This window comes from Castor canadensis, chromosome 2 (genome assembly GCF_047511655.1).
Source record: "Castor canadensis chromosome 2, mCasCan1.hap1v2, whole genome shotgun sequence".
Taxonomy (NCBI): domain Eukaryota; kingdom Metazoa; phylum Chordata; class Mammalia; order Rodentia; family Castoridae; genus Castor; species Castor canadensis.
Window position 1 is genome coordinate 159546821 of NC_133387.1, and position 15585 is coordinate 159562405.

Here is a 15585-nt window from a genome sequence, read left to right on the forward strand (position 1 = left end):
TGGCAGCTCCTCTTGCTCACAGACCTTGAAAAAAGCATTTGCTGGGCATCCACAGCCCCCTTCTGTCCCCGTCACAGTGACTGAACACCAGTGTGCAGGGATGACACGGAGCCCACTGTCCCGGGGAGGCCCACAGGCACACCAGATGCCAGCAGAAGGCAGCCCAGGCGGGTCTGCGAGGGGCCGCGGGCTGGGCAGAGCTGCGTGAGCAACAGCAAGCGTAATTGCTTTGTGGTGATTTATCTGAAGTTGCTGTGACCTTGACAGCCGCTCAGCATAGTGAGAAGCACAAGCCAGGAGGGTGCCACGGCCTCCTGGTTGCATGGTGCCGTTTGAGTGCCCATTCCAGGCCAGGACCAGCCTATACCTGCACCACCAAGGGCCCAGTGGGAGCCCCTACCTAAGCAAGGTGAGGATGTGTCAGAAAGCCACTCTTCCATGGCTGCCCCTCTTCCCACTCCTCTCCAGGTTCGGGATTGAAAGACAATCACAGGACAGCCATGCATTGGATGGGGATAAGAGGCTCTGTCCTCCAGAGGTCAGAGAGAAGGTCACCAGGGCCCTGGATTAGGTGAGCTGACCCTCAGTTTTGACTTCCCAGAAATGAAGCATTAAGCAATTTTACAGCTGGGATATGCAGGCTAACCTTCCCATTTTACAGAGGAGAAAAACTGAGGCCCACAGAGAAGGGGGAACTTAGCCAAGCTCACCCAAGCAGACGTGCAAGCTCACCCAGGCAGCTTTCCTGTGTATTATAGGGTTTGTGCCATGGGTATATGTTTGGTCCTCCCAAATACCTATATTTGAAGCCCTAATCGCCAATGTGGTGGTGTGCAGGGGTGGGGCCCTGATGATGACATTAGTGCCCTTTCAGAAGCATAAGAAAGATAATATCCCTCTCTACCCTGTGAGGACACAATGAAAGGTAGCCATCAGCCATCTACAAACTAGAAATCAGACCCTCACCAGAAACTGAATGAGCAGCACTTTGATCTTAGACTTCCAGTTACAAGAACTGTGATAAATAAATTCTGTTATTTAAACTACCCAGTCTATGGTGGTTTTATTATTGCAGCGCAAACTGACTAAGACAACTTCCATCTTTGAGAGCCGGCACTGACCTGTGGGAAGATAGGTTCTAATCCCAGACTGGCCACTGTTGGTGGGAGGACTGTCAGAAGTTACTACAGTTCCCTGAGCTGTGATGTCTTCACTGTGCAATGGACTATCACATGTGACCTCTCTGGGCTGCTGGGCACATTGCATGAGGTCATTTACGAGAAGAGAAGCATCTGCATGCCGTGGGGATATGAGCTCCCTTTGCTTTCCTCCTCAGCTTCTTCCTTCCCTGTCTTGCAGGCTCTCCCTGCTCCCTTGCTGCTAAGGAGCCCACAGTTTTGGCAGTGGCTGTAATCAGCACTCGTGTGTGGCAGGACCCACTCACACCCAGTTTGGCACTTCCTATCTCCTCCCGGGCCCTGTCTCCTGCTCCAGGCCACAGGCAGCAAGTGACACACCCTGTACTTTCACTCTACCCCATGTCCTGTGCTCCTGGTCGTGACGTGGCCATGTTTGTGATGCTGTCCAGGGGCCCTGAGACAGGGTCCTTTCCCTCATGGACTACGGGCAGGTGGTGGGTTGGCCTCCAGGCCTGGGAGAAGGACCCGGAGGGGCCACACCTTAGGGCGCCTGCACAGAAGTCTGTGTGCTTTGCCCTGCTGAGACTCAGCTGCCACTAAGACAGCTCCAGCCCTGAGCTCCAGAGCAGCCTCAAGTCAAAAGGCCCCAGAATGAGGTGACCCTGGATATACGTGCCCAGGTCACAGAGGCACCTTGCTTCCCCTCATTGGGCCTGGGGTTGCGTCTATGTAAGTGGAAGGAGTAGAGCAGACTATGCATAGGTCTATCCCAGCTGTGAGACTTGAAACCATCAAGTGACTAGCAGTTAGGTTCTGGAATCCCAGGCCACACTTGCTGGCATTCCAAACCAGGAGGAGGAACTGTACAGGAGGCACAGGAGGGACTGTAGGAAAACAGGATGCCAGGGCCACAATGTGGGACCATAAGACTCACAGCTCAAATAGGTCAGCATACTGCTAAAGACACAGAGACCCTGGAAGCAGCCGAAACAGGATGCTGTGGGCTGGATCAGAGCCCCTGTGCGAGACTGGGACCAGGAGCCCAAACACAGACAGCAGGGACGCTGCAGACAGCCAGCACGCAGAAGAAAGACAAATTCCATCCCTACCACCAGAGCACTGGTGAGAAAGGGCGGCAAACCTGGTCCTTCCCTTTTCTTTCTTTTTAAAGGAACATCACTTTTTAAATGTATTTAATTTTATTTGAACTTTGTTTTGTTTGTGGATTTCTTGGCTTGCTTATTTATTTTTACAGTACTAGCTACTGAGCCCAGGGCCACACACATATTAGGCAAGTATTCTATCACTTGAGCCACCCTGCCCCCAGCCCTTTGGTTTGTATTTGGTTTTTGAGATAGGGTCTTGCTAACTGCCTGGGCTGGCCTCAAGCTTGAGATCTTCCTGTCTCCACCTCCAGAGTACTGGGATTATAGAAATCCACCATCATGCCCAACCATTTTTATTTATTTTTTTAGTCAGGGTCTCGGTATATAAAGCAGGCTGGTCTCAAATTCAAGATCCTCCTGCCTCAGCCTCCAGAGTGCTGGGATTACAGACATGTGCCACCTGGCTCCTGGTATCTCTCTAAACCATCCTTACAGTCAGCAAGGGAGATGTAATTCTGCCATGGTCTTCCTCCCTTTTCCACTGCTCTCCATGGTCATCCCTAAAGTGGCCCTGCCCTCAGGCAGGCCTGGTGGCATAGTCTCAAAATGCCAACTGTAAGCTCAAATGATCACATTTTTGTTTTTCAACTCATTCCATCTCATTCTATAATAAATTTGTATTCATTCTAATACAAGGAACAATGCTTGAATTATCAGAAAACCAATATGCCATTACATGGTAGAAAATTTAAACTCTGTAGCGTCAAGAATCTCTAAAAAAAAAAAAGGTGGGGGGAGCAATACTTGCAAGTCACGTGTCTGCTAAGGGGCTCTCAGAACATATAAAGAATTCCTCTAACTCAACAAAACCCAAACAAGCTGATTAAAGCTTAGATAGATGTTTCTCCAAAGATCTGTGAATGGCCAAAAAGCACTTGGGAAGATGCTCAATGTTACTAGTCACTAGGGAAATGCAAAGCAAAGGCACAATGGGTACCACCTGACACCCATAAGAATGACCATTATATAGAAAATCACCTCAAAATAATAAGTGCTGGAGAAGATGAGAAATTCGAATTCTCCAGCACACAGGTGGGATAGAAGACGACCACTGTGGAGGACTGTACAGCGGTTCCTCAAATACTTAAACATAGAATTATCACACAGTCCAGCAGTCCCACTTCTGGATATATATCAAAAAGAAACAAGAGCAGGGACCCAAGCAAGCATTTGTCATCTGTGTGCATAGCAGCATTACTGACAGTAGCCAAAGGGAAAAAAGGCTCAAGCATCCATGGCTAGATGAATGTACAAGCAAAATGTGGTCTAAATATATAAGGAAAATAAGGAATACTATGCAGCCTTTAAAAGGAAGGGAATTCTGGCACATGCTATATGACATGGATGAACCTTGAAAACATTATGCTATGTGAAATATGCCAATCATGAAAGGACAAACACCGTATGATTCCACTTATGTGAAGCACACAGTAGTCAAATTCAGACAGTAGAATGGTGGCTGCAGGGCTGGTGTACAGTGGGTGCAGAGCTTCAGCTGGGGAAGACAAGTGTTCTGGCAAAAGATGGTGTCAATGGCCACACAGCAATGCAAATGTGCTAATGTCACAGAGACGTACACTTAAAAAGGGCTAACAGGGAGAAACTTTGTGTTATGCAAATTTTACAAATTTCAAAACGTCTCTGGCAAGCACAAACATTAGTTTGAGAAGAAGCACTGTGACCTAGTAGTTCCCAGACTGGCTTTGGAGCATCGGCTATGTTCCATCTGCATTTGCAAAGATAACAAAAGCCAAGTCAGCCAGTCCCACACACCCTCAAGATAAGAACACACAGCCTGGGCAGACTTGCTGGTGGTGGAGACCCAGCCTGGTCCTGGCTGCCATCTCACTCAGGGCTGCCTAGAGTCAGCTTCTGGGAGCTGGGGAGGGGCTGCCAGGCATTGGGACATGTGCCAGGCCTTATTGTCCCCCACTTTCTCTACACACGAGTGGGACAGGCATGTGAGAACCTAGGGAAATGGAAGATGGTAGGGACAAGGAGAAACAAGGAGGGACACAACTTCTTTCATGTTTACCCCACCCTTCCTAGGGAGTCCTGGGACTCCAAACCAATCCATTATACTACCCAGAACCCAAGCTGCAAAGCACCATGGGAACAGAGAAGCAGGACCCAGGAAATACAATAATTAAAATAATACAATGAAAGCTTGAATTTCCAAGTTAATTCTTGGGTATCATTTATAAAAGTTAACAGGGCATATTTAATTTAGGAATTGGCTCACGTCCTTCTCCTTACAGCTCAAACCTCATAAATGAAATATACTGGCTCATTGCCCAGTACGGAAATAAAAGTTATGAATAATGCCCCTATCTCAATCATTGTCAGTGCTTTAATATTTCTAATTACTTTAAAAAGCTAGATATTCAATATACGAAAACTTTTTTCTTTTTGTCTCCACTCGTGAGATTAGTGCAATTTAATAAGAGTCACTCTCGTCTTTCTTCAGTATAAACTGACATTTCATCCTTTTACTCTTCATTATTACATGAGATGAGGGTTTATGGCCAAACATGCAGCTACTCCATTTCCCCATACTGGTCTGTCTACAGCTCAGAGCTATCCACAACGCTGGTGCATCTGTCCCCATCCTTTATGGAGCAGAAAGAAATTAGTCTCAAAGAAATAGGCTATGGGGTGCTAAGTCTGTAAAAGGATGTAAAGTCCCCCCCCCACCCGAGTACGAGATTTGTCCCTTTCACGACTGCCAAAATCAGAAGTCCCTTGGCAACCACAAAGGGCAGGGAGGGCAGGTAACGGGATGATGGGTCTTTCTAACTTCCCCGGTCACTTCCAGGAATTTATCCTCAGAAGAAACTGAGAAACGCAGGAAGGACATGTGCCAAAAAGAATCCGGAGAACATTTTACACAGGTCACAGGCCCTTGTCCACACATCCACAATCCAAAAATCTTGAAAAAGTTCAAAACCCTGTTTTCAAAGTTTACTGTCAAAATTCAGGAGCAGTCAATCTGCAGGGACCTGCCTTGAGGCCACGTATTGCTTTTATGTCACTAGATGTGACCAATCAGGAGTCACTCAGAAACATTGCTGTTTCACCCAGGGGGTGTCCACACCCCATGGGGGAATATGTCATACACAACAGGGTCACCATGTGCTTTGTAAACTGTGACAAATTCCAAATTCTAAAACCAAAAGGCCCCAAGGATCTTGGATAAAGGATGGTGGGCCTGTAATAGAGAAGAATCAGAACGCCCTAATTGCTCACCAGCTGGGGACAGTTGAAAAACATTTGGTGATCCACAGGATGAAATTCTATAAGGCCATTAAACATTTAAAGAAGACTGATGTTTACTGACAAGGAAATGAGTACATGACTTAAGAAGCAAGTTATGGGTGGGGATATACAAGATGTCCAGAGCTAGCTCCACAATGCAGACAAGTGACAAGGAGGACAAGCAGCCCAACACCACAGTGGTGATCTTAGAAGAGGGTCCAAACTTTCTGATCTTTACTCTTGGCACAGTTTAATTTTTCTTTTGATCATGAACAGGTATAACTTAAGAAACAAAGAAAGACAAACTAGCAAGGGTGATGCTTCTCACTGAACACAAACCAACTCTTTCCCGCCAGGTGTCACACTCATCCTGTGACTATGGGCCCCACAACAACCCCAAGATACTGCAGAGCACACACAGGCAGACAGGTGTCCAAGTGCACAATAGCACACAGGCCCAGGCTGCTCAGAGCAACGCCAGTAACAATGTGTGTCCCCACACTGGTTCCTCTCTGCACAACAATATTTCAGGCCACAACTTTAAGCTGTTCCCTCCTTCCCCTGTGAGCAACTCCAGCACTGGAGGGCTTCAAGCAGAGGTTAGAAGGATCTTAGCAGGGCTTCTAAACAATTCGATGCTTTCAGTGATACCAACTGTGAGTGGATTAGATACTTTTGCACCACTGTGACCAACTTAAGGGAGGAATTATTTATGTCAGCTCAGGGTTTCATAAGTTTCAGTCCGTCATGGTGGGGAGAGAGCAAAGGAGCTCACTTCATGGCAGCCAGGAAGCAGAGAGAACCCCTGCACTAGGGGCCCTTTGTAGTCCACCTAGCCCACGTCCAGTCTATGGGATGGTGCCACTCACATTCAGAGCGGGTCTTTCCCCCTGGTTAATCTCTCTGAAAATGCCCTCACAGACACACACAGAGGTTCACTTTACTCATCTCCTAGGTGCTTCTCAATCTAATCAAGCTGATGATGAAGATTAACCATCAAAGTGAGAACCCATGAATCCTCTCAATCCAATACTGCTGCCCCTCAAAACAAAGCAGGTTGAGTGGGAGTCCTGCAGCCCATGCAGGTGGATTTAACAAAGAGGAAAGGCCGTGGGTCGCTATGTAGCAAATCTGATGAGAGCACAGTGGTTAAAAGTTACAGTCTTTTGCTGTACAGGAACAGGGTTGATTCCTTGTGTGTTTGGTAAACACTGTGGGGCAAGACCTGCTCCTGTTCGTCAAGCATCACCAGACTGCAAGCCTGAGAAGACACAGACCATTTCTGAACGGCTACTCGGGGCCTGCCCTATGGGCCAGCACTATCTGTCCTTTGCCTGCAGGGAACACAGGGTCCAGAGGTCACATTTCCTCCTCCATCAGCCTGCCCTTGATCCCACACTCAGGTGCAGCAGGCAGACCCAGCCCAGCAGGGCTTGCTCACTCAACTTAGATGTTTCTTTCTTTCTTATTTATTTATTTATTTATTTTTTTTTTGGTGGGACTGGAGCTTGAACTCAGTGCTTTGCACTTGCAAAGCAGGTGCTCTATTGCTTGAGCCACACCTCAAGTCCATTTTGCTCTGGTTATTTTTTGGAGATGGAGTTTCACAAACTGTTTGTCAGGAGTGGCCTCAAACCTCCATCCTCCCAATCTCAGACCAGGTACTTAGATGTTTCTTCATCAGCGTATGCCAAGCTATACAAAATGAAACACAGAGCTGCAGGAATCACCCAGATGTTTCACCCAACATGTTTCCTGGAGTTCAAGTCCACAGAAAGACAGGCTGAACACATTTCTTTAGCACATGTGTCCCTCAGGTTCTTTGTCTGGCCCCCTTTCTCAGCCATAGCCCACCTCAAAGCAGTGGAATGCATGGAAGGAGGCCTCCGCAGCCCCCAGCACATTAGAGAGTCCCCTGGGGACAACAAACAGATCCTGGGCTCCCTGAGACAAGACAATCACCAAGGCTCAAAACAAAACCATTGTATCCCATGGCCTTGTGTTGGCTGCTGTGAACTCATGTGCTGGGTGCACAGGGAGTTCCCACTCGAGGCCTTTCCACAAAAGGACAACTAGATGCTTCCAGCCCAGCAGACGGTGGGAGTGGCAGGGACACCACATCAGGCCAACATGGACCCAACATTCCCCTCTTTAAATTTTCACCAGCATCCAGTCACTATGGGATGGGGAACATGGCTCCCCAAGATGGCAAACCATGGAGCACAAAACCCTAATGGACCAATCTGGCTATGGCGTCAAGTCAAATCACCACAAAAAGACACTCACTCCAGCTCCAAGCAGGAAGAAAACTGGCTTCTACTGAGGCACACACTCTAAAAATCAAGTAAGACCCATCAACCATGATTGTGTAACATGCTTGTGCAAAGGGGGCCATCGGAATATTTGTGGCAAACTAGAGGGGAAGGATTTGTCCTCAGTGGGTCCTTGGTAGAGAATTCCCCAAGCAGCTGTCAGCTGTACCCCCATCTTGGTGACCAACTCCACAGTAAATATGATGCCCCATGCCACTGTGGTTCACTGGCTCAGCCCAAGAGCATCTGCCTCCCTCATGCTTATCAGGAAGGATTCCCCGAAGAAGGTAAATGATCCAAGCACAGAGATGCAGGGACACAGTATCCTGCCCAAGGAGTGTCCCATTCTCCTGCTTTTGGGACACACGGATATCCCAATACCCATTAGTCTCATGAATCCGTTCTCCTGTACCTCTTTAGCATGCATGAATCTGAGCCTTCAGACTAGCAAAGACAAGGACAAGGCCTAGTCCACAGTGACCTCCCAGATCTGAACCCTTGGGCAGTGTCTCAAGTCCTTATCAACACTCAGAGGCCTTGCCTAGAGGTGTACCACTGAAAGTCAGAGTTTTACAGAGGCTCCATGATTCCCTATGCTTACACAATCCACATGACCTCATACTCCACCAACCATTTGCCTATACCCCCAGGCCAGTACCCCCACAAGTGCCATCCCACATTACCTCCTTCCCAGTGTCCTCGCCAGCAGGACAGCCCATCCTGAGTCACTCCAGCCCAATGCATGCACATGCCACAGCCCCTCCTAAGTCAGAGCCAGTGGGCCACTGACTCCCAAAGAGCCCAGACTCACCACTGGAGCAGTCAGGGCCTCCCCAGCCGGGCTCACAATGGCAGGTGTCCGGAGAAACACAGCGGCCATGCACACACTCCTCTGTACACAGGGCTGAGAGGAAGAAAGAAGCAAAGAACACAGTGAGAACCAACCATTTGGGCAAGGAGCAGAACCCTCATTGTCACAACTCCCTGGTGCTGAGGATGCTAGGGACGCGCTGGCTTGGTGAAAAATCAGCCTCCCATGACTCGAGTTGTTTAATTAACTCTGAAATGGACTAGACAAGAATGCACTCTGTCCTAGCCTTGCTTCCTAAAATGAAACCCAAGCCTGCAAAATGGCAGCCTTGGTGGCTTTTCAAGAAAATTCTCACCTGTGTTTTACCTGTAGAGCCCCCCACAAACTACAGCTCCCAACCCACACTCCTGAGCCCTTGCTCCATCAGCTCAAGAAATCACCTGTCCCTTCCATCTTTTGCCTACCCCCAATTTCTTTCTGAAAGGCCCCAAAATGTACCAGCCTGCCTGAAAAGAACAAGCGCCTTGCCCCCACCTTTCTGTCCCCCTCCCCAAATGTCCCTATTTTGGGGCTCACAAATGTCAGCAAATCTGCAAAGTACACAAATGCCGAGGAAAACACCACAGCTAATTATAAGAAAGTAATTAAGAGAGACATCCATGATGATGATAATTGTAATTAGAAGCGCCTGGCAATTTCTTATCACGCAGTCAAATGCTACAGTCTCCTGAGCCGGGAGGCTACACAGCCAGCAAAGTTTCCATCCACCGCCCTACGCCGAGAAGCCTTATTGACAGTGGAATGAGGAAGGGAGAGTATTTCTCTCTCCTTTTGACAGAATCCACGTTTTCCCAAGGTCATCTTTGCTCCTGTGAGATCTGCCCCATCATCTAATCCATCAGTGAAGGATTACAGAAAACTCTCATTTGCCACCCCTCCACCTTTGAAAGCTCAGGAAATCAGCAGCTCTCATCAACCCTGCCAGTTTCTCAGGTGGGAGGATTCTCCATAAGGGGCTTTTTTTTCCAAAAACAACTAGACTTTCTCCCTGCCCATTCAGGCCTGGTTGGGGAGAAGGTGGCCTCTTTTGATGCGTTTGGAGGGGCTACCTGCACCTTCCAATACCCACTTGCCCAGCCTGAGTGTCCACTGGAGCCAGGTTAGGTGCCAGCCCTGTTTACCGGTGGTACTGGGTACTGAGCATTGCCCAGGGCAGGTCCCAGGAGAGCCACTTCAGATGCTCCACTGGTCAGCGGTCTGGAGCCAGCCTATCCACTGCAGCCTGGGAGACGGTGTCTGGAGGGGCCTGGCACTGGCACATCTAGCCGAGTGACTTTGGGGGAGGGCTCTGGTTTGTGCTAAATACCTGCACAGCACAGGGCCCTGCTCACTTGGAACCCCAGGGAATGGCCAACTCGGCTTTCACTAGGGAACCAGGCTGGACCCCGGCACTAGGGACCAGCTCTACTTATAGCCACAGTGAATCCTCACAGGTACTAGCAAGACCCAGCCAGTCAGTCACTCCTGCTGCCCCAGCTCCCCCTGTTCCCACTGGAATCTCCAAACAAGTTCAAGGACTTACTAGACACCAAGGGTCCATCCCCTGGCTTCCCACTAGATGCCAGTTCCCAGCCCTCTCCCCTGTCCCTATCCCCACAGGCTGAGGCCCCAGCATGCTCCATAGCTGGGCCTATTTGCATTACAGTTTGTTGGATTAGCTCAGGGACACCTCCAACTGCTTTCTTTCTGACCGCAGACAGCAAGACCTTGATCCCATGGTTTCTGCCAAGGTGGAAAGAGAAGGCAATGAATGGTGAGCCTGCTGAGTGTAAGGGCTAGAAGAGACTTCAGGGAAAACCATATCCAGCCTCTCTTCATTTTAAACATGGAAAAATGAGGTCAATGACCTGACCTCATTGACAGTGTAGGGCCTATCAGACAGGAAGGAAGATGCTGAAGATAAGAAGCCACTAAAGTGGAGGAAGGTGAGAGAGTGCAGACTGTGGGGCCTTGGTGTTTTGAGGCTGAATGTCTTCCCACACCTAGACCAGGGGCTCAGGGGCTGTGAGAGTCAGTCCAGAGGGACTGGCATAGGGGTGTTGGGCTGGCCCCCAGGAGGGTCAGTAAAGGCAGTGAGGGCCAAAAGAGTAGCTGGACACACTGAGCCAGCATCCCGCAAGGTGAGGCCAGGCAAGGGACTCTGACCAGGTGGAGGGAATAGGAAGGAAAGTCTAAGAAAGAAGGTGCCCAGCATTCTGCCTGCCTTCCCTCTCTCTGATCCTAGAGACTTATACCAGCAGACTATGCTCTGCACCCTCTCCCTAGCACAGATGGCCTCCTGGTGCTCTAAGAGCCATACTGTACCACATTTTCCCTTGGTTCCTCCCAAGGTCCCAGGAACCAAGGACAAAGTCTGTTGAGCATATTCTATCAGGCTGCCTCCAGTTGCCCCCATCTCCCACCAGACATAGCCCCAGCTCAGCCCTGTATGCTGTACACTGGCCCCCCAATGACCCACATGCACAGGACAGCCATCCCACAAACCCTGGGCCTACCTCCAGGGATGTGGTTGGCATCCCTGTGGTTCCTCCAGACCTCATTGTCCTCTCCCCCATCACTGTCTTGGTATAATGCTTGTGCTACCTGCTTGTTAAAACCACAATCCATTCATATTTCATAGATGCTGTTTACACGGTGTTGTTTGAAGCCTGAAATATTGAGAGCACATACCCAAGGCTCAGATCACCACATCTGGCATTTGGCACCATGTGTTTGAACACCTGGTGGGGAGGGGCCACAGGGGAGTCGCCTGAGGGGTGGTGAAGGTGAGATACCCACAGCCCTCCATGGAACTGGGGCAGCCCACTCCTAATACAGGACCCAACAGTGGGCAGACCTCACACACCCAGACACTGCAGCTGCCCTTCTGGCAGTGGTTCCGTAAGTTCTTTCTGACCCCAGGGGTCACACCACTGACCCCTGCAAGTGGTGGGGCTAGGGTTCTGCCCCCATTGACCTCTTCCCCCTCTGGCTCCCACATAGGGCTCTTGTCATGACCCTCTTTCCAGGGTGCCACTCAGTGGGTCTATACCTGGCGTGGCCTACCACCACCTCTGTGTCAGCTCCCATCTGATCAATGGAGTACCAGGTCAGAATGGGCCTCCAGGCGGGTTGATAAAGTGCTCAGAGCAGTGCCTGGGGTATAGGAGTGCTGTAAGAGCCTCACTGTGCTGTTAGCAGAGTCTCCCTGCCTCCAGGCAGCAACCTTGTGACACTTGGACCTCTTTTACCCTCCACACTCATTCCCACCTTCACTGCAAACCTACACACGATAGGTGGTCTGCAGGTCTGCAGACAGACCCCTAGTGGAGAGGCCAGGGTGGTAGATACTGTGGTGACCTAAGTTGAAATTCCAGATCTGCCATTTACTACTGCAGGGCCATGAACAAATTACAATGCCATCCAGGCCTCTGTTTCTTCATCTGTGAGATGGGGACAAATTAAATGAAACCATGTGTAAAGCACTTAGACTGTACTGGTGCACAGTAAGTGCTCAGTAAGCGTGAACCACTAGAATCTATTCATACCACAATCAGGTCACACATGCATGCATGCACTTGTGTGGAGACTGCAGTGGATATCGCAGACAGCCGACAGCTGCTGCTGCTCATTGCTGCTTCCTGCATGTTACTGGTTTCTGAGCACCTACTGTGTGACACATGCTACTTCAACCTCACTGAAAGCTAGCCCGTGTCTTTTTTTTTTCCTTTTTCTTTTATTATTCATATGTGCATACAAGGCTTGGTTCATTTCTCCCCTCTGCCCCCACCCCCTCCCTTACCACCCACTCCGCCCCCTCCCTCTCCCCCTCCAATACCCAGCAGAAACTATTTTGCCCTTAACTCTAATTTTGTTGAAGATAGAGTATAAGCAATAATAGGAAGGTACAAGGGTTTTTGCTGGTTGAGATAAGGATAGCTATACAGGGAGTTCACTCACATTGATTTCCTGTGCGTGGGTGTTACCTTCTAGGTTAATTCTTTTTGATCTACCCTTTTCTCTAGTACCTGTTCCCCTTTTCCTATTGGCCTCAGTTGCTTTAAGGTATCTGCTTTAGTTTCTCTGCGTAGAGGGCAACAAATGCTATCTAGTTTTTTAGGTGTCTTACCTATCCTCACCCCTCCCTTGTGTGCTCTCGCTTTTATCATGTGCTCAAAGTCCAATCCCCTTGTTGTGTTTGCCCTTGAGCTAATGTCCACATATGAGGGAGAACATACGATTTTTGGTCTTTTGTAGCCCGTGTCTTGAGGGAACTCACTGTCATCACGGGGGGACACAGCCTGCTTCCTGCTCAGCTCTGTTAAGTTCCCTTGCTGCTGGTACACAGGACATGCTTTGTGTCTGTGGGTTCCCCTTGCTTGTCACAGCACAGTTCTCTGCAGCACGTGTGTCTCTCCCAAGCTCAACTTCAGAATTCAGTCACAGAGAAGTCACCTGACCACTGAGCTGCCCCTTGGCTCAGGCTGTCCTACCCTGGACTGGGGCTGGAGGACAGTGGTGTGGGCTGCAGAGCAAGCCCAGGTATGCAGGCAGGAGAATGTGTCTGCATCACACATATGTCTCAGTGATACCAAGCCACTTGCCCTCCTCCCAGGGACCCTGCGACTTCACCTGTAAATTGGGACTATACCAGATGAGGTCTGAAGTTCAATTCTGCAGAGAATCACTACAAGCTGTCCTTCTGCCATGTCACCCCTCTAGGACACGCCTGGGCTGCTGCCTTCACTGCTCTTCTGGCCCCCAAGCCCTATCCCCTTTCCTGGCCTAGTAAAGCTTTCTTTTTGACATCACAGGTACCCCAGTTTCTTCCCTCTGTTCTTTTGGAAATAACATTGGATTCAACAGTTCAAAGTGCTATTTCTACAGGCAGGAAGCAACCACCACTGTGATGTGCAGAGGACGGTGGACCTACAAGTCTGCAGGGTAAGGGTCAGCAAACGATGACTCAGACCAAAGCCAGCTGGCTGCCTATTTTTGTAAATAAAGTTTTATTGGAACACAGCCATGTCCAATCATTTCCATATCCCATGGCTGCATTTGCTCTACAGGGACAGTGTGGAGTAGTCCTAAAGAGACGGGCAGCCAACAAAGACCAAAACATCTACTTCCAGGTACTCTATGGGGGAGTGGCCCCTGTGGAAGAGAGTTTCTGGACTGGGGGACACTGGACTTGAGGACAACTAAAGCCTCTTCCTCATTCTGCTTTCTATCATGTTCTCACTCCCCAGCATGGACAGATGGTAAAACAAGGCCAAAAAGGTGCTTAAGAAATTTGAAGGAATGCCAATTCTACTTTCTAAGGTGGTATTTTGGGTCCACCCAGGGAACCAGGGGTGTCCAGCTGGGCAGTGGCACTGTGCAGAGGCCACTATGCTGACTCAGTGCTTTATTTCAGTCCTTCTGTCCCCCACTTCCACCCCAGAGGCCAGGATAAGGACCACGGAGGATTCAATAAGCACTGGCACTGCCATCAGTGGTCTTGCTCTGGGACACTACGACTGTGGTGAGTGAAAAAGGAAAAGAGGCTGTGTAAGAAGTCCCCCACCTACCCACACACACCATTGCTGGGCACTGAGACTGGGCACTGAGGGGAAGCCTGGAGATCCCCCCACCATCACTACAGTGAGAAACGACCTCAGATTGGCCCAGGCCATGGGTGCAAATCCACAGCCAACAGGAGACTCCTCTCTTCTCCCCAGCAGCCTTGTTAGACATTTTTGTCTCCACTGCTTTCCCATGAAATTTGAATACCACTGGCACTACAGTATGTCTGTGCCTTCTATAAAGGCAGACTAAGAGCCAGTGCCTACCCCGTGAGGACGTCTGTGCCTACAAGGGCTCTCCATTTACCTCTCACACATCCTCCACCACTCTCTGTGCCTGAGGCTGACCTCCATGGATCACCCTCTGGCCAGCAGATTACCAGCAAATGGGAGGGTGATCCTGGGCCACGTGGAGGTTTGAACCCACACATGTATGATGCTGGACAGCCTTACACCTGATCCACAGGTGGAGAGAAGTAAGTTCCATGCCAAACCCGTCACTGACTTGCTGTGAAAACTTCGCCACGCCCCATGCTTAGGGCCTCAGTTTCTCCATGTGAAATGAAGGGGCTGGTGACATGATGGGAGTGTCCCCTCCAGCTCCGGGCATGCAGGGCTCCCCTACAGCAACCCCTCACTTTTCTGCTGATTCAAGCCACGGCTAAGATGACTCTGTTCCCCAGGTACAGCTTGGCATGGGGACAAATGCAGTGAGGTGCATGCAGATGTGGGATGGCAATCCTGGGGCAAGGGGGAGTTTTGGGAACAGCCAGGACCTAGGACAGGCAGCCTGGCACCCAGCAAAGGTGGGAGACAGACTTGGGGTCTCCTCTGCAAACTGCTGAGACAACTCATGGCCACCCCTGACCAAAGGCCTATCTGCCAGCCCTCCCTTTCTGGAGCCCAGATCAATTCTCCCTTCTATTAGCATTCCACCCAAAATGACCCACAAGTCCCCAAGGTGTTCATGGTAATATATTTTGCCTGGCAGATTGCAAATGGTCTCACTAGTTAATGGAACTATAAAAATTACTCACACGAAAAGGTCAAGATAAATAAAGACAACGTCTATGCTCCCTGGCCAACTAGCCTGACATCTGCCAGGGACAAAAGAAGGCTGAGGGGTGGGGACAGGACAGTGGTCTCCCAGAATCCTCTGGCACCTGGCTTCTGGAGCCTCCCCACCCTAGGTTTCCCAAGCACAGGGATCAGACCACAATTAGCATTCTTGGCAGGAGCCTCAGATCAGATCATGTTGTCACTGGATTCAGCTTGGAATTAAAATGACCTACATCCAAG

At 49.7% G+C, this 15585-nt stretch overlaps 1 protein-coding gene across 15 annotated transcripts in view; it reads right to left on the bottom strand.

The window, feature by feature from the left end:
• Megf11 (multiple EGF like domains 11) overlaps nt 1-15585 on the bottom strand; it is a 338852-nt gene that overhangs the window by 164269 nt on the left and 158998 nt on the right. For all 15 annotated transcript variants that reach the window (XM_074066252.1, XM_074066260.1, XM_074066262.1 and 12 more), the window contains exon 5: nt 8684-8776. In XM_074066252.1, the coding sequence (XP_073922353.1) occupies nt 8684-8776 (93 nt within the window). The remainder of the gene's footprint in view (nt 1-8683; nt 8777-15585) is intronic.